General features: G+C 33.5%; 3 protein-coding genes across 3 annotated transcripts; 1 reads left to right on the plus strand and 2 right to left on the minus strand.

Moving 5' to 3' along the window:
* The first annotated feature begins 1,463 nt into the window (after positions 1–1,463).
* LOC133818393 (BTB/POZ domain-containing protein At5g48130) lies at positions 1,464–4,148 on the plus strand. The gene is made up of 5 exons (XM_062251248.1): positions 1,464–1,558; positions 1,666–1,735; positions 1,873–3,033; positions 3,325–3,755; positions 3,792–4,148. Exons 1-5 carry the CDS (start codon positions 1,464–1,466, stop codon positions 4,015–4,017), a joined length of 1,983 nt encoding a protein of 660 aa, XP_062107232.1. The 3' UTR covers positions 4,018–4,148.
* Positions 4,107–7,626, minus strand: LOC133814626 (thymidine kinase a). The gene is made up of 5 exons (XM_062247563.1): positions 7,600–7,626; positions 5,306–5,709; positions 5,082–5,226; positions 4,819–4,940; positions 4,107–4,731 (listed from the first exon to the last, which is right to left on the minus strand). The coding sequence occupies exons 1-5, from the start codon at positions 7,624–7,626 to the stop codon at positions 4,419–4,421; spliced, it is 1,011 nt and encodes a 336-aa protein (XP_062103547.1). The 3' UTR covers positions 4,107–4,418.
* A 6,926-nt stretch (positions 7,627–14,552) lies between these two features.
* On the minus strand, positions 14,553–17,873 carry LOC133814627 (uncharacterized). The gene is made up of 6 exons (XM_062247564.1): positions 17,463–17,873; positions 17,191–17,374; positions 16,492–16,598; positions 15,871–16,059; positions 15,350–15,475; positions 14,553–14,870 (listed from the first exon to the last, which is right to left on the minus strand). Exons 1-6 carry the CDS (start codon positions 17,871–17,873, stop codon positions 14,553–14,555), a joined length of 1,335 nt encoding a protein of 444 aa, XP_062103548.1.
* Positions 17,874–18,388: the final 515 nt, after the last annotated feature.

An 18,388-nucleotide genomic window follows, 5' to 3' on the forward strand; every position in this document is an offset into this window, starting at 1 on the left:
TCTCATTAACTTGATAAATATTATAAATTTTTATATATATGTAATTTTATTCTACATAGATATATTATTAAATAATTAATATATTACCTCAAAATATTAATGAAACCTCAAAACAACTTTTTTTTAATGTTTAAACTACTTTAATTAAAAGTTTGAAGTTATATATATATATATATATATATATATGTATATTTATATAAAGCTAGGTAGGTGTATGAAGGAATTCTCAGCATTTATTTAGTTTTCAACAGTCATTTGTTTTCTTTTTTCTTAGATTAAAGAAACATGTCTTAATTCTTAATTTTATATTTATTAATAGTGGCTAGGGCTGTGTAATATAATTGAATGTGTTTTGTGAGAATTTCTTTTGTTGTTTATATTTTATATTTTTTAATTTCCTCCTAGTCTTTCTTTAAACTTTTTATTATGAAAACGATAAGAGTGCAGTTTATATAATGCAACGATTAGAGAATGAAATAGATGAAAACTGAGTATGGGTTTGAAGACGTGATAGATAATGATTTGATTTTTGAGTAGTATAGTGTTAGAAAATATAAAAAATTAGGAAAATTGAAACTAGTATAGAATATATTTATTGTAGATAATAGATACATAGCGAAGAGGCAGTTATTAGTATTAGAATATAAATATTATATGGAGATTGAGAATTGGTGGCAAAGCAGAAGAGTGAAGAAGAGTCCTTCAATCAAAGCATCCGAGTTTTGAGAAATCGTGCCGTGCCTGCTGCTATTATTTCATTTTAACAAAAACAAAAATAAAAACAAAAGCTTAGCCCGCACTTCATCTCCTCCTTTGGAATACTGTATTCATATCATATATCTCTTGTATATATTTTAATACTCTTCTCTCCTCTCCTCTCATCTTCTTCCTTTACCTTTTCCTCTTTCCCAATTCATTTTTCTTCTTGAGATCTGCTCTCATCAACTCCCCTTCACTACTCCACCTCCATCCTCAACTTGTTTCTTCTTTTTTACTATTCCATTTTTACTTTTATTATTCTACACCTCTTTGTGAATTCAATCTCAATATAATGATTTCAGGTTCAGGTGATACGGATTGATTAATTATATTTTTTTTTTACCATGTTCTACTGGTCGAGGCCAAGTGGTTGCACCAAGAATTCAACTTCTCATTACTCGAGAACCTTTTCTGAAGCCTTAAAAATTGGAAGTTCACTCGTGTGCATTTGACTTTGACCAAATCATCAAAAAATGAATTGCACGAATGTGCGTAGACAAAATGAATAAACCACCTCTGCTTTCTCTTCCCTTCTAATTATTTCCCCTGGTTTTTCTAAATCCAACGACTCTAGTAACTGTGCAATCTTTTCTTATAGCATTTAAACCATTTATAGCCTTCAAAACACTAAATGCTCCAAACATCTAATCTCACTCCCAACAAAAACTTTGAGCTCAAAAACATTTCATGGTCTTTGCCTACTAATGGAAGTTGCCAGCTCCAAAGACACTTCACTCTCTTCAAGTCCTTTCTCTTCCCCAAACGTTGGGGCCTTGCTCAAAATTAGAGTCATTTCATGGTGAGATGAGATGCTTACAATTATACTAATGAATTCCCTTTCTTGTTTTGTCTACTATTTCTTTTATTACTATTCTGATCATGCTTTGTTAAACCTTGTGTTATCAGGAGCCAAGAGACTGGTTTGCCTGTCACGGTTCGTGTTCGAGTTGGTGACAAGATCTTCAACCTTCACAAGGTAGAGTTTTTGTGCTGTTACAATTCAGTCAAAGATCATATGCTTCAATTCAACCAAATCATGACTTTTAAATTATTGCACAAGAATTAGCTTAAGCCTTAAGTTTCTACTTCTTTGTCTTCTTATTGATTTTTCAGCATCCGTTGTACTCAAAAAGTGGATACTTCAAGAAAATATTGAATGATTCAACTGAAATTGAGCTACCTGAAGACTTTCCCGGAGGACCAGGTAGCTTTGAGATGATTGCACTCTTCATCTATGGCTCATCCACATTGGTTGACCCTTTCAATGTGGCAGCCCTCCGTTGCGCGGCCGAGTATCTTGAAATGACTGAAGAATACTGTCATGGAAACCTCTGTGAACGCTTTGATCTCTATATGAACCAAGTTGTCTTGCAGAGTTGGGATGACACACTAATAGTCCTCCAAAAGTGCCAAACTTTGCTTCCCTGGTCCGAGGAGCTGCTGATTGTGAGTCGCTGCATTGAATCGCTAGCCTTCATGGCTTGTATGGAGATTCTTGATCCGGAAAGGAGACGGGACCGACCAGTGGTCACACTGGAGGCACTTGCCAGCCAAAGCTGGAGCTGTGAAACAATGAAGGAAATTGTTAGTCAAGAACTCTGGATCAAGGATCTTATTGCTCTTCAATTCGGATTCTTTAAAAGGATAATTGGATCTCTGAGAAGACAAGGTATGAAGGAAAGGTATGTTAGCCCCATCATTGTTTTCTATGCAAACAAATGGGTTCTCTCCAAGAAAACACACAAATTTTGGGAGAACTCTGGTGAAAAGTTCGTAGATAACAATATGAATCACAGAGTTTCAATAATCTTACAAGGAATTATTGACTTACTGCGTATGAGGGAGAAGGCCAGTAGAGCTATCCCAGTTGGGTTTTACTTGGCCTTGCTTTCTAGATCCCTTGAAGTTGGTTTGAAAGAAGATAGCAAAGCTAAGTTGCACGAAAAAATTGTATCGTTATTGCGATTTGCCCAAGTGGGAGATTTTTTGGTTCCACATCCACATAGTGGAAAAGAGTCACTTTCTTCTAGTGTGGAGTTGGTTACAATGGAGAGCATAATTTCAAGATATGTTTCGTTAAACTTGGACTCAGATCATACTCCTTCAGCAAGCAACTCAATCGTGGCAGAATTATGGGATTCATATCTCTCACTGCATATAGCTCCAGACCCTGACTTGAGGCCTAAAAGATTCATGGAACTCATTGAAAGAGTGCCAATACTTTACAGACAGAACCATGATCAGCTCTACAGGGCCATGAACACCTTCTTGCAGGTAAGCTTTAATCAAACTTCAACAATTTCTTAAAGAGGAAAATATAGACAATTGAGACAAATACTTGATATATAAATGCACGGGAAACTGATGTTCAAAAGTTTAGTATATAGAAAGGTAATATCAACTCAATTTCTTTACAAAGAAACTACTTTTGATGTTATAGTGTAGAGTGCAAATCTTTAAATTAGGAGTTAAAAGGACTTATTAACCCGGCCAACCTCAGTCCTAATAGTGAACTGAATCAGATTCAGTAGCCTTAATTCGAAATTTTGTGTAAATGTTTTTCAGGCACACCCAAATGTGTCACAAGATGAGAAAGGGGCAGTCTGCAAATACCTCAGTTGCCAAAAGTTATCACAAGAGGCTTGCATTGAGGCCGTTCAAAACGAATTGATGCCACTACGCTTAATAGTTCAGGCACTTTTTGTGCAGCAACTCAACACACACCAGGCTTTCAAAGAATGCTCAGACTCATTTAGATACGTGCACTGTGGAGAGTACTCCGGAAGCCTCTCTAGCTCTAGGTGCCAGTATTCCAGGAGCTTGCATCCTGGTGATAGCCCATTTACAGAAGGAGCAGAGCCTACCAGTAGACCCTTGAGCCTACTGTTGCAAAAAGAAGCCACCGGTCCGGAGTTCTCGAGGGTGGAGTTTGAATCAACAAGCTTCAGAATTCAAAATCTTGAGCAAGAACTCGTGTCATTGAAGAAAAGCCTTCAGTGGCAGAACATTTCAAAGGGAACAACAAAACCAAGCTCGACCAAGCAACAGAGTTTGAAACCATTTGGCAAGGATGATAGAACATTAAGCAAAAAGATGAATCCACTTGGACAAGTGACAAGCTGTATTGGGTCTGTAAATTTTGCTTCACAAAGAAAGTATGCCAGTAGACTACTTAAGATCATTCGTCGCATAACCTTGTTTAGCAGCAGAAGAACAAAGCGAAAGCCAGGCACCACTGGCCAATGGTCCAAACCATAAGTAAAGAGATGTGTGAAACTCAAAAATATAAGTGTGATGATCGCAAGCTAGAATTGAGTAAGTCCACTTTCTCTACTTGGAAGAGAAAAAAGAAAAAAGAAGTTATACATTTTCATCATCACAAGAGTGCTTGTAAAGTAACTTGACTCAATAAGTTTTGTGTACATGTATGGCTTGTTGCTAAACTTTACTCTAATTATGAATATTGCGCACAAACAAATAGCTTTGGAAACCAAATTCCATTGATTCTAATTTCTATACATGAGAATTACATCAAATCAAACAGCATTCACAGGGATCCATGGAAAGTCCAATGAGCCCCATGTTGCATAATAAACTTAAAATAAAATACAACATATTAAGACACATAGTAAGACCAGCCAAAACGTGCTGTCATAAGATTAAGTCTGTAAGAGCATGCATTCCATGTTAGTAACTAAACAATTGGGGGCTGCCTCCGTAGAAATTTCACTCTTGATCTTATGAGACGATTCAATAACACTTCTAGCAGTATCAACAGCTACCTGTCCAGTGACATAGTGCAGCCGGCATACCGGCATATATAGATTAGCTCCGCCAATGAGTTCGGTTTGTGTGTCATCTGTCTTCCTCAGAGTGAAAAAGGCCTTTTTGCCACATATTTCACAACGTGCTGTCAACTTGGTGACGGTATCAGCAAGAGGAATTACATCTAGAACCGATCCAAAACTCCTCCTGCCGAAAAGGGTATCGAAATTCAACAAAAATTTATAACTAAACAAACAAGACCAATTTTTTTTCTTTTTTTTTTCCAAACAGTACCTTAGGTAATCACCATCAAGACCCGCAAGAATTATGGTCTTTCCATCATGATCAGCAGCCTGGCTACAGAAATCGTAGAGATCGTCGAAGAATTGAGCTTCATCGATACCAATCACATCCAACTGTAAATATATAAGAGAGAGAGAGAGAGAGAGAGAGAGAAATGAATAACCCAATAGCGTTCTCTTCTAAACAATTCAATTCTTTCAAAAAGTAAAAATGAACCCAATAAAGATTGAGGAAGGCAGAGGAGTAAAATTTACTTTCTGGTAAGCATCTTCGCCAAAGTTTTGTCTGAAAGAGGAGAGATCAGGAAGAACCCAACATGGGAATTTCGCTCCGTCGTGGGTCACCACAGAATCAACGGCGTATCTTGTATCCTTGCTAGATTTAATCATTGCCACAGTCCTACTCAAAATCTTAGAGTATTAGACCATGTAAATCTTCAAAGAAAAATATAAAGAAAAATTGAACAGAATCAAGGTACCTGCCGTTGTTGCTTTCGTACTTAACACGACGGAGAAGAGAAGTGGTCTTTCCGGCGAACATGGGACCCATAATGACATGGACTTCGCCGGAGACGACATGGTCGTTTTTTAAAGTAGAGGAAGGGTTAAAGGAAGAAGCCATTGACGATTGATCCGTGTGTTTGAAGGAAAGGAAAGCCCAGAGGAGAGAGAGAAAGAGGAAGACGAGAGGGAGTGAAGTGGAGAAAGAGAGAGATGAGATTGAATAAATAGGAATTGAGTTGGTGTTCTTTCTGCCTTTGAATTTAAAGTTCGAAAGTTTTAGAGGGAAAGGAACAAAAAAACAAGGTGACGAAAAATTGGAGGGAAATATTTGAGGATGGTGCGTGTGTGGTGACGGACGAGTGGTGACCCACGTAACGCGCTGTAGTAGTGTATATTATGCAAGGTTGGGAAGATTTTGGAAACTTGTTTTGTACGCAATTCAAAAGCTTCTCTATCACACTTCTTTGTCCAAAAAATTGTTTATTTTTAAGGAAATAATTAATGAAACCGTCCTCACTACTTAAAAGTAGTAATCAAAATCAAAATAAAATAATAACGACAAACTATTAATTAGCAATAATGTAATAAACTCTCTATGACACCTTCAATTTTTTATGTTTTAATATTTTTTTTTAAATAATTAGTAGAATACACATGTTATTTATTAATTTAAGAGAATCCAAACAAGATTGTAACATAAAGTGTATTTGGTATATCTCATAATTTGTTTTTGAATTTTGGAAGAAACAACAATGATGGCTGGAAGACTATCATACACAAAGACTAAATGATATATTCCAGATAATTTATAAACTCGTAGGTTTATAAACACAGTAGAAAAAAAAAACTCAATAATGTATAATGAAATACATTTGATAAAATCCAAACAGTACATAATTTCAGTAAAGGTTAAATATAAACTGCCATAAAATACACATTTGTTATAAAATATGGTTTGTTAAATAAACATTTGAGATTTTTTAAATATACGACTCAAACTATCAGTAAATTTGACTATATAAAATAACTCATATAGTTTAATTTAAGAATTGAAACATAATATATGACCACATTGCTAAACCAACCATTCGAAAAATGTGAAAAATACACAGAGGGAGTAAAAATAATAAACTAATGAGATTTTAAAATGAAGTATGATTTCAAAATGAGTATATATGATAAAAAAAAAATTAAGACAATAAGATGAATCCTTATCACTAAAACAGATAAGAACTACACAAAATAAACCAATTTTTTTTTTACCATATCAAACATCCAACATTCATATCCATAATAAACAAATTATAAAATAAACTATTCAGCAAATCTATTCAACCAATAAGGAGACATGCAACTCCTAAATCTTCATGTTAAAATCAAACACCACAATCCCCCAAAAATAAATCTTATCTTGTACAACATCCTCAATCGCTAATGAAGGTGTTATCTCAAAATACCAAAACCAAAATTAAAATAATCATTTTTGTGTATAAAAGTCATTGAAGATGTTATCTCAAAATGCTAAAACCACAAAATCCCAAAAGTTAAACCAAAACGTAGAAAACTCATTCATAACCATTAATCAAACTTAAAATAACATAAGATCTATGTTTTGAGAGTTGCCATGAAAATGATTTTTTCTTGAGAACTACCATGAAAATTAGAGAGGGAAAAGGTTTGGTGAAGGAATTCCGTGAAAATTAGACATAGTGAATAATGAGATGTTATAAAAGTTAATTAATTAAATGGATTTATAAATAATATATCTCCTAATTAAATATGACTGTATAAAAAATTTCCAATTTTGAAGTTTTTTCAATTTGTTGTTAATTTATAACATCAATGTTAATTTTTTTTTAAAAATAGTAATAAAATATTTGAAATTATAAATAAAAATGTACTTCAAACTATAATAATTTTAAAATGATATAAAAGTAGGATACGAACATTAATTGTAGTATAAAATGTGATTTTCCCTTAAAAAGTAGAGTTGTAAATGCGGGCTGGCCCAACCCAGCATGACATGTATTTTCAAAAGCCCAAAATATATGGTTCGTGTTGTGCCAACCCATATTTTTGTAGGGTAGGCCCAGCACGACCTGTCATTTTCGTGTCGTGCTCGTGTTAGAATTTAAATGGGCTAGCCCATTTTTATTAAACGGGTCAGCCCGTTTTCTTTTGTGGCCCCAAATTCTGACCTCACTTTTAAGCATGTATCTTAGCCCATTTTATTCTTGCTAAAAAATGCGAGATGAGGATTTGAACCCACCACCTCATCTTTAACAATGAATCTCATCTTTAACAATGAATAAACTAGTCACTAAACTAAATGTATTTCTTTGTATAATTTATAGTTTGTGATATTTTTATATATTTTTCAACAATATTTTACACACAATTATATTAAAAATAATTATAATTATTAGAATTTGAATGATTTCTAATAAATAATTAAAGTTTTATAACTCACAAATCTTAAAATAAATTATTATAATTTTAGTTTTATAGAATTGTAAATGTTGTAAATGTTCAAAGTTATATTAGATTTTTATTATCATTTTAAATTATCTATAATTAAAAAATAAATATTTATTATTATTAATGTCAAATTAACGGGCTTCTCAACGTGTCGAGCTTTCAAGCTAGTTTGTTATGCTTACATGTCGTGCCTTCGAGCTTGTCGTGATCAAGCCCATATTTTTTGTGTCATCCCAATTCATAACATTGTATCATGTCTGGCACAAACCCATATATTTTTTTGTGTGTCATGTTGTGCCCGTGCTTCCCGGGCTCGTGCCGATTTCCTGTTGTGCCAAAAATTTCAGCCCGTAAAAATTTGAAAATAAAAATAAAAATTCACATACAATGATTGTATAAACTTCTCCACATACCTAATGATTATGAGTTATGGTAGCTTAGCTATAAACTTCTCCTCACACCTAATGTAGCTCCTTTAAACTTATTTTATTCATTCTTTCTCTTTCTTCCAACCTATATAATTATTTCTTCCTTCTTTTTCTTTCTCTCTCTCATCTTCTATTATCTAAATAAATAAATAATATATAAAAATATAATATTTAAAGTGGAAATTTTGTCAAACATGGGATTTTTTTTAAAAAAATTGATATACATGACTTTTTTTCTTCTTAAGTTTAATATGGAATTTTCTATATATATACATTTTACATTTTTATGGGATTTTTTCCCCATATATTTGTAGTATTTTCTTGTTAAACCATATTTTATTTAATAAAGTTGTAAAAATTAGTTTTGAATTTTTTTGTGAGAGTATTTTCATCATTTTTGTTATACATCTTTTTTTTTATTATTTGCATTTCAAGAAACACATATATATATATTATTTTAAAAAAATAATAATAAAAAATTTATAGGAGTCATTTCATTTCTTCCATGCAGGTACTCGAGTACGTGGTTGTAATGTTTATCATGTTGAGAATGATTAAATATAATAGTTAATATGTTTATACATTGAGGTGCAAAACACTTAACGATTTTCACTTAAGTTTGAGTGAAAACATGAGAATGTGTAGTATGCATCCAAAAGTGACTTTTATGGGTGTAAAGTGATACTGTGAGGTATCCAAACATTCCCAAAAAGTTTGGAGGCATTTGGAGACATTTTTGGGTCATGCTCGAGGCATTATTACAGAGGCATATGTGTTGCGTCACCTGTGGGAGGCGACGCATCACCTAAAAAGAGCCAATGAGGAAAAACCTCCAGCGACGCATTGCCTGGGCGGTCTGTACGAGACGATACAATTATGTGGCTTAGCTCCAAATGATGTGTTTAAAAGCTCTAAACCTATTTGTTAGACTTAATGACGATGTCTACACTGTAAATAAGGGTTATTAGAGTTGAAAAGCCTTGATTACACTTTTCAACTCTCTCTCTAACCTCTCTCTCTCTCTCACTAGCTCTAAAAGACCATAAGTTTCTCCAAGAAACTCATCAAGCATTGCTTCACTTGCATGAGTTTCAAGGCTTGTTAAATCTCAAATCTCATTCTACTTCGTTTAAGCTTCAAGCAATAAGAGAAGGCTTGAAATAGAGATTTTGGACAACAATATTCTTATTGTGTATAAGCCTTAGAGGTTCCCCAAGTTGAAGATTCAAGTTCCTCAATACAAAAGGTTGTATCTCTCTAACTGTAATATTATATTTGATCATTATATTGTGTTTATGTTGTTAGTACTGATGATTAAATATTTTTAAGTTTATCTTATAATTATTTAATCACCTAATCCTTTATAATCAAGATTTGCATTCATACCATAAACATGTTTATTTGATTATCAAGATTTGCATTCATAGTTTGATTAAAGTTCTTGACTAGCATCTAAGGTTTATAATTATTAAACCTTTCCTATTATGCATTGGAACAATGTTTTTTTATTAATATATATATTTGTTGACGCAGTTTTTCGTCAACTAAAAATGATTAAGAATAAATAATTCAAAATGAAAGGAAAGATTAAGATTTTTACGTGATTCAATAGTTAAATCTACCTAGTCATCGAGTCATTTTTATTAATATATCTGTGTTAAAGCCTGAGAGCAATTTCACAAAGTTCTAATACAAAATTTGTGTGTGTTGTTTACAAGTGAATTGCAACACCCTCACTTATTTTAGTTAAAACCATATCTGATGTGCTACGTTTTAAAACTATATCATAATTACTTTCAGTGGAAGTCTGGATTTTTTAAAAAAAAAACTTATTTCACATTATTTACATTAAACATAAAGTGTGTCTCAAACATATTATACATATGTATTAAATATCCCAATTTGTTTTCAAAACATAACATCACACTTTATTACAAACATACGCACTGATAAATTGAAATAACCCACAAAAGGTCGATATGTTCATATATACAAATCAGGGTCAGGGCCATGCTTCAGTTCTCCTTTGTCATTCACTCATTTCTTTCTATACCTACAACACAAGACAATTGGCATACACAACTTCTTTTTAAATTTTGGGCCCCTTAATATTGTGCACATTGTTTGATTAGGCCAATACTTGCAGGGCTTGTTACACATATAATATAAAATCTCATGGATTCTCCTTCGGCTAGCCATCACCACAGTAGGGCGCATTAAAAGCCTTATTCCATCGTTGCCCCATCGGGCTCAAGAGTTAAGGCGGCCACACACTGTGTTGTCAATACATATAACAATAACTCATATGGAGGAGAAATAAAAACGGGAACATGACAAACAATATATTTGGTTCACTAAAACCTAGCCCAAATTATTGGGCTGTCACTATGAGCTTAACTATAGGCCTCCATTTACACTTACTTACACTTTCATTTGCCTTTTCAAAACAGTGGCACTGAACTTAAACTTCTTATTACAACTTACTTTTATGTTGCATAAAACTTTCTAAGGCATCACATAATTAATCATCATAATATCATGCATGGTCTTATATCATACAATAATTCACCATATCACTATTATGTCATGCATACAAATTTATGATGAAGTGTCAATGTATGTTAATACCACTTACTCACAAAATATTCATATAATGCATATTTTCACATAACATGTAATTCTTTTGTTGCAGTTGAGTAATTTACTTACCTACTGTCCAAAATATATTTCACCGTGTAACAAGTGGTGTCTTAGGTATTGATGTGCTTATCCTGACAATGGCATAAATTTCACATCATAATGACAGTAAGGCATTGAACTATTATTTAAAATATCCATATAACATTATATCAAATTTCATATCCAAATCATGCCTAAAATGCCTTAAACTACTTAGATCGAGTGTTAGATTTATCTTAGACACTTGGAGAAATTTTGACAGAGCTTCCCCTTAATTTTAGCTATCCCCAAATATCAAAATTAATCAGTAATCAACATCAAATAACCTGCCATAACCATATATCCCAAATACCAACATAATTCATCACAAAGTTATCATATACCGATTTTGACAAAATTCTATTTTCCAAGATCATCACCCAAATTAATTGAGTCTCCACGTCTATTCAAACATTTATAAACATATCTAACCTCTTATAAACTTAATCAAATAACCAAAAATTATTTTTTACTCCAAGAACCACAAAAACCATAAGACACAAAATATCACTTACCGAGCAGCTTTTCAACAAAGGCAATCTCTTCTAGCTTTTATAAACCTCAAACCACTTGGAAACCACCAAGAAATATCTTAAAAAAGATAAAACATCATAGATAAGCTCTCAGAAAAATTAAAAAATATTTTTTAACTTCCAAGTACAAGAACTTACCATAAAAAGGCCAGAACTAAGCTTAATCCACTTCTTTGGCTTTGATTTCACTTAGATCTCCTTAGAATCTCTTCAAGATAGCCAAGAAATGGTTTTTGGTTTTATTTTCTCTCTGTTTTTCAGAGGCTTGGTCGTGGAAAGTGACAAGGTTGATGACAATCCCTTATTTTCAATGATTTGGCCTTATTGTATTAAAATTTGACACCTTTCACCTTATCATTTCACTTTTTGACTTATGAAAACCTTATCACTTCAATAATTTCAACTTAATCATCTGCTAGGCCTATTCTCCTTATGTGTGAAACACTCACACCAAAACTTAGGTCCATATGAGTTCCTACCCAATAGTTATGCTTACCCGATTGAGCGTAGTGCACTTATGCTAAGCTCGTTTTGACTTTGCGTCAACATCACTGATTATGTATACCTCCCATAAAGACTTGATCTAATGGTTCTAAAACCATTTTTACTTCATCAATGAGACCTTAATCATACCTTAATTATATTTGTTAAATGTTGGGGTTTTATGCCCTAATTAAAACCCAAATTCTTTGTAATCTCATTTTATTATCAATAAAAGAATAGAAATCATTTTTTGACTTGGTCAATCATTTTGCTCACATGTTTTATTTTCATGATTATTTGTTTAATATAAACTTCTATTAAATCCCGAGCATATAGCTATAGCTAATCTTATTTATAGTGACGTAATCACAGTGGAATATAAATATGATTATATGTTCAAAATAAGTTAGTCCTAAGATTAGTCAGTGCACCAGATTTACACTGACTTGCCAATCTACGATATGATCTACTTACACATTACAGTGTTATGTTCTTTCCAGAACATTAGCAAAGTAGATAAGATCGGATGCATTTGTTACATCGGACAGGACCGATATTGGCAGTTGATAAGATAAGTAAACATACCGTTATTATCTATTCTAGTCATATCATATAGTTGACCATAGGTCAATTCAATCTCAATTCTGAGTGGTTAGCATTCTAACTGATTGTATTATTTGAGTTCTTTGACTTGTTCGTTACCAGCTTACCCTACGGACTAGCCCATACTTACATCTTGGGAACTCGGTAGTATAATTGAGTGGGAGTGTTAATCATAGATATGAACATCTATAGCTTCTGATGAAGAAGTGAAACAATGGTTTCCTTTTAGTTTGGTTCAAGGTGTTAAATGATAGAGATCTCATTTCAGTAATTAAATTAGTTTACTGAAATATCATTTACAAGGAACTAAGTGTTGTAAGGATAAAATACAATGAGGGGTAAAACAGTATTTTAGTCCTATCTCATTGTAGACCGTCTATAGAGGATTGAGTGACAATTATGGTTGTAACAATGGATAATTAAGAGCGTATCTATATTTTTTATAGAGCGTTCTATGAATTCAAGAGTGCAATTCCAAGTCTATAGTGGAGTCACGAGGAATTAATAAGTTAGTAAATTTATTTGTTAGATTTATGATAACTTATTGGAGCTTGATTTCATAGGCCCATGGTCTGCATTGTACCTTGGATAAAATCATCTAGATAGTCTCAATTAATTGATTTAATTATCAATTAGAATTATCAAAGTTGACCAGGTCAATTTTGGATAGTTTCACAGAGTTGTGTAATTTTGAGAAGAAAAGAGAAATTATGGCAGATTTATTAATTAAGATAAATTTGTATCTAAATTAATAAATAAATTTAAATCAAGGTTCAAATTATAAATAATTAATTTGATAAAGGATTTAAATAATTATTTAATTAATTAAATCAATAGAAAATAATACAGGCCTTGATTTTAAGTCCAATGGGCTTATAATCAAATGGGAAATTTCACGGGCCTATAGCCCATGATAATTTCGACCTAGGGCTTCAAAATGGCTGTTATTTTATTGATTTTTTAATTAAATTAAATGGCCTAATTGAGTCTATAAAAGGAGTGCTTAGAGAGAAGATTTTAGAGACGACAGATAAGTTTCAAGTCAGATTTTCTGATAGTTTTATATTCTCTCTAAACACAAGTCCTTTTCTAAGCCACTTTGTTACTTTCTCTTATTCTCTCTATATCTATCTCATGTGTTGAGAATTGCCCACACTAGTCTAGGTGGTTCTAAGGATACATTGGAAGATCGTGAAGAAAATAGAAGATCGGTTCAGTTTCTTGATAATACTCTGCGACAGAGAGGATACAAGAGTTAGAGAAACTGAAGGAAGGACTCTTAATTCCGCTGCGTATACTGTAAGTATTATATTATTTGGTTCTCTTGAATTCAATTTTAGAAACATGTTTTAGGCTATCTCGTATTAATTTTTTTAATATTAGATATACATGAAAATAAATAAAGATCCTGTATAAGCTTTTTCCTACATTAAATCCACTAATACTCAATTTTACACCGAAATACTAGTAATCGACATTGTACTATTTTTCACCGCTTAACATCTTTTGCCTTCTATATCTCACTTTTCTCACTTGATTTCATGCCTTGTCCATATTTTTCATCCTTTCTTATATCTTGAGCACATCAAATATCCATAAAAGACAACTCAAATTCCACAAGGTTAATAATGTTGAACAAACACATAAACATCATATACACAACTTTTATACTTATACATGAAAACACTTATAAAAATATGCATATGCTCAAATTATACATATTGTATGATATGTAATACAATGCAATCATGTGATTATTGGCTATATTATATCAAAATAATGTGGGTGCTACAATCCTCCACACCTTATAAAAATTTTGTCCTCGAAATTCTCTTACCCAAATAACTTTGGGTATTTGGATCTCATTTCATCTTCCCATTCCCATGTCATTTCCTCAATATTTGAACTTCTCAACAAGACCTTAACCAGTGAAATCTTCTTATTTCTCAATTCTTTCTCTTTTTTGTCAAGAATTTTCACTAGTTTTCTTCATATGTTAGGTCTTGTTCAACTTCTATTGGCTCGTAGTTTAGCACATGTGAAGGATCTATAACGTATTTTCTCAATAATGATACATGAAAAATATCGTGGACGTTCGACAATGATGGCAGTAATGCCAATCTATAGGCTACCTTTCCCACCTTTTCTAATACTTCAAAAGTTCCAATAAATCTCGGGCTTAACTTCCCTTTCTTTCCAAACCTCATTGCTCCTTTCATAGGGGCAGTTTTTAGAAATATCTTGTCCCCAATATTGAACTCCACATCTCTTCGCTTTCGATCAACAAACTCTTTTGTCTACTCTGAGCAATTAACATTCTTTTTCTTATTTTCTCTACTGCTTCAGTTGTCCTTCTAACAAGATCTGGACCAAGATACTTTCTTTCTCCCATTTCATCCCAATGAATTGGTGACCTGCATTTTCTGCCATATAACATTTCATATGGTGCTACACCAATCGTTGGATGAAAACTATTGTTATAAGAAAAATCTATCAGACACAAATACTTCTCCCATGATCCTTGAAAATCTAAGACACAAGCTCGGAGCATATCTTCAAGAGTTTGAATGGTCCTTTCAGATTGTCCATCAGGATTGGGGGTGATATGCCATAGTAAACTTCAATCTTGTGCCCAATGCTCTTTACAAACTTTCCCAAAACAATGAAGTAAATCGAGCATCCCTATCTGAAATTATAGATACTGGTACTCCATGTAATCTAACAATCTTCTGAGCATATAATTCAGCCCACTGATCCAAGTATAAGTCATGCGTACCGGAAGAAAGTGTGCTGATTTGGTATATCGGTCTACTATAACCCAAATAACATCATGTTGTTTAGAAGTCTTTGGCAATCCAACTACAAAATCCACAGTAATCTCTTGCCATTTCCACTCTGGTATCTGTATTGGTTGCAGTAAACCAGTAGGTTTCTGATGTTCAACTTTCACTTGTTAACAAGTTAAACACTTGGCTACAAACTCGACCACATCCTTTCTCATGTTGGGCCACCAATGGTGTCTTTTCAAGTCATTATACATCTTTGTCGTCCCCGGATGTACTGAATACAAAGTATTGTGAGCTTCTGTAAGGATTTATCTCTTCAACTCCTCATCATTAGGGACACAAATTCTTTCCTTGAACTTTAGCATCCCATTACATGACACACTAAAATCATTGACTTTCCCACTTTCCAATTCAACTTTTTGTTCAACCAAGTAAGGATCCTCACATTGACCTTGTTTGATTCTTTCTAATAAGGTAGACTAATCATTACTGATAATCTTCCTATGATTACCTCAATCTCCGGTCTGCACATGTCTTCCTGAAGTGGTCTTGTCAATTTCCTCAAAAATGACACATTACCATGAGACTTTCTACTCAGTGCATCTGCAACTACATTTGCTTTTCCCGGAAGATAAAGTATTTGACAATCATAATATTTCACTACCTCCAACCATCTCCTTTGTCTCATATTTAATTCTTTCTGAGTAAAGAAATACTTGAGACTTTTATGATTGGTATATATTTCACACTTCTCACCATACAAATAATGTCTCCAAATCTTTAGTGCGAAAACAACTGTTGCCAACTCCAGATCATGTGTTGGATACTTCTATTCATGGTCCTTCAATTGTCTAGAAGCAAAAGCTATGACTTTGTCATTCTGCATCAACACACACCCTAATCCTTACTTTGAAGCATCACTATAAATCACAAGTCCTCTTGATCTAGATGGAATAGTAAGTATTGGAGCAGAAACCAATCTTTGCTTCAACTCTTGAAAACTTTTCTCACAAGCTTCAGCCCATTCAAACTTATGATTCTTCCTCATCAGTTGTGTCAATGGTATTGCTATCTTGGAAAATCCTTCAACAAATCTTCGGTAATAGCCTGCTAATCCCAGGAAACTCCTTACTTCTGAAACATTTCTTGGTCTATTCCATTTACTAACATCTTCAATCTTTGCCGGATCCACCGAAATACCATCTTTTGAGACTATATGGCCCCAAAATGCCACATTTTCTAGCCAAAATTCACATTTCTTAAATTTGGCATAAAGTTGTTTTTCTTTTAATTTCTCCAATATCAACCTTAAATGTTCCTCATGTTCTTCTTTGGATCGAGAATACACCAAAATATCATCAATAAAATCTATTACGAACTTATCAAGGTAGTCCTTAAACACCCTATTCATTAAGCCCATGAATGCAGCTGGAGCATAAATTAATCTAAATGGCACCACAAGGAACTCATAATGGCCATACCAAGTTCTAAATGCAGTTTTTTTGTACATCCTCTTCTCTAATCTTTAATTGGTGATACCCAGATCTCAAATCAATCTTTGAAAACACTCCTCCTCCTTGTAATTGATAAAAAAGATCATCAATTCTAGGAAGTGGATACTTATTCTTGACTGTCAACTTGTTTAGTTCTCTATAATTAATACACATTCACATTGTCCCATCCTTTTTCTTCACAAATAGCACTGGAGCTCCCCATGGTGAAAAACTAGGCCTGATAAACTTTTTATCCAGGAGTTCTTGCAATTGTATCTTTAATTCCTTTAGTTTTGTTGGTGTCATTCTATAAGGTGCCTTGGACACAGGGGTTGTACCAGGAAGTAGCTTTATCACAAATTCAATTTCTTTGTCTAGAGGCAATCTCGGTAAATCTTTTGGAAACACTTCTAAGAAATCTCTAACTACCGGTACATCTTCCGGTTTTAACTTTTGCTCTTTATAAGTGTCAACCACACTGGCGAGATAACCCATACATCCACTTTCCAACAGTCGCTTGACCTTCATAACAGAAATTAAAGGAATGTAACTTTTTTGATGTTGTTCCAATAAACATAAACTCATCTTCCTTCGAAGGCTTAAATATCACTATTTTCTTTCTACAATCAATAGTGGCATTATACATTGAAAGCCAATCCATAACCAAAATCTCCTCATAATCGTGCATCTCTAACATTGTTAGACCAGCATATAATTCCCTACCATCAATGCAAATAGGAACCCCCCTCAACCAATGAGTAGAATATAAAATCTCTCCAGATGGTAACATTGTACTAAAAACTTCTGAAAATTTCTCACACGATCTACCTAACCTTTTTACATATGTCAAGGATGCAAATGAATGTGTCACACCTGAATCTATTAATGCATGAGTGAGAATACCGGATACAAAAATATCACCTGACACCACAGAGTTGTTGGTATCAACATCAACCCGAGTAATCGTAAACACCATAGCATTTGTCTTTTGAGGTTCATCCTTCTTTTGTTGGTTCTTCATCAATTGACAATCTTCGATAAAATGATCCCCCTTGCCACATTTGAAGTAACTCTTACTTAGATGTCTGCACTCCCCGAAATGATTCTTTCCACAAGTTTGACATTGTGGCTATTGTTGGAATCCAGATTGCCTATTTTGCTGACCTCCTTTAAATTTCTTATTCTGCCCTTGTCCAAATTGGAAATTTTGGGCCCCTCGTTTGTTGTCATTGGGAAAGCGACTTTGTTCTTTAGTGAATGGAGTGTCTCTACGAGGCATGCTAGTAGCAGCTTTAGCTTTTGTTATCTATTCTTCTCTGTGTTTAGCTCTTAAAGCTTTCTCCACAGCCTGAGCATAAGAAAGAGGCCATGTACATCCCATATCCACATATTTGGCCAATTCTGGTTGCAGACCATCCAAGAAGCGATTCACTCTACTAGTTTCAGTGTTAACCAAGTCTGGTGCAAACTTGGCTAATCGGTTAAATGTCCTGGCATACTCAGCCACTGAAAGATTCCCTTGTTGTAATCTAGTGA

This window comes from Humulus lupulus, chromosome 2, assembly GCF_963169125.1.
Source record: "Humulus lupulus chromosome 2, drHumLupu1.1, whole genome shotgun sequence".
Lineage (NCBI taxonomy): Eukaryota > Viridiplantae > Streptophyta > Magnoliopsida > Rosales > Cannabaceae > Humulus > Humulus lupulus.

Excerpts from the sequence above, each read along its gene's own strand:
- LOC133818393 (XM_062251248.1), top strand. The coding sequence starts at position 1,464 with ATGGAAGTTGCCAGCTCCAAAGACACTTCACTCTCTTCAAGTCCTTTC. Across the intron at positions 1,736-1,872 it reads AGATCTTCAACCTTCACAAG|CATCCGTTGTACTCAAAAAG; the intron begins GTAGAGTTTTTG and ends TTGATTTTTCAG. Across the intron at positions 3,034-3,324 it reads CCATGAACACCTTCTTGCAG|GCACACCCAAATGTGTCACA; the intron begins GTAAGCTTTAAT and ends AATGTTTTTCAG.
- LOC133814626 (XM_062247563.1), bottom strand. The coding sequence starts at position 7,626 with ATGAGATTCATTGTTAAAGATGAGGTG. Across the intron at positions 5,710-7,599 it reads TCATTGTTAAAGATGAGGTG|CGCGTTACGTGGGTCACCAC; the intron begins GTGGGTTCAAAT and ends ACACTACTACAG. Across the intron at positions 4,732-4,818 it reads CTTGATGGTGATTACCTAAG|GAGGAGTTTTGGATCGGTTC; the intron begins GTACTGTTTGGA and ends CCTTTTCGGCAG.
- LOC133814627 (XM_062247564.1), bottom strand. The coding sequence starts at position 17,873 with ATGAAGAACCAACAAAAGAAGGATGAACCTCAAAAGACAAATGCTATG. Across the intron at positions 16,060-16,491 it reads GACCAAGAAATGTTTCAGAA|AAAGAATTAAATATGAGACA; the intron begins GTAAGGAGTTTC and ends TTCTTTACTCAG. Across the intron at positions 14,871-15,349 it reads AATCAGCACACTTTCTTCCG|ACAAAAGAGTTTGTTGATCG; the intron begins GTACGCATGACT and ends TGCTCAGAGTAG.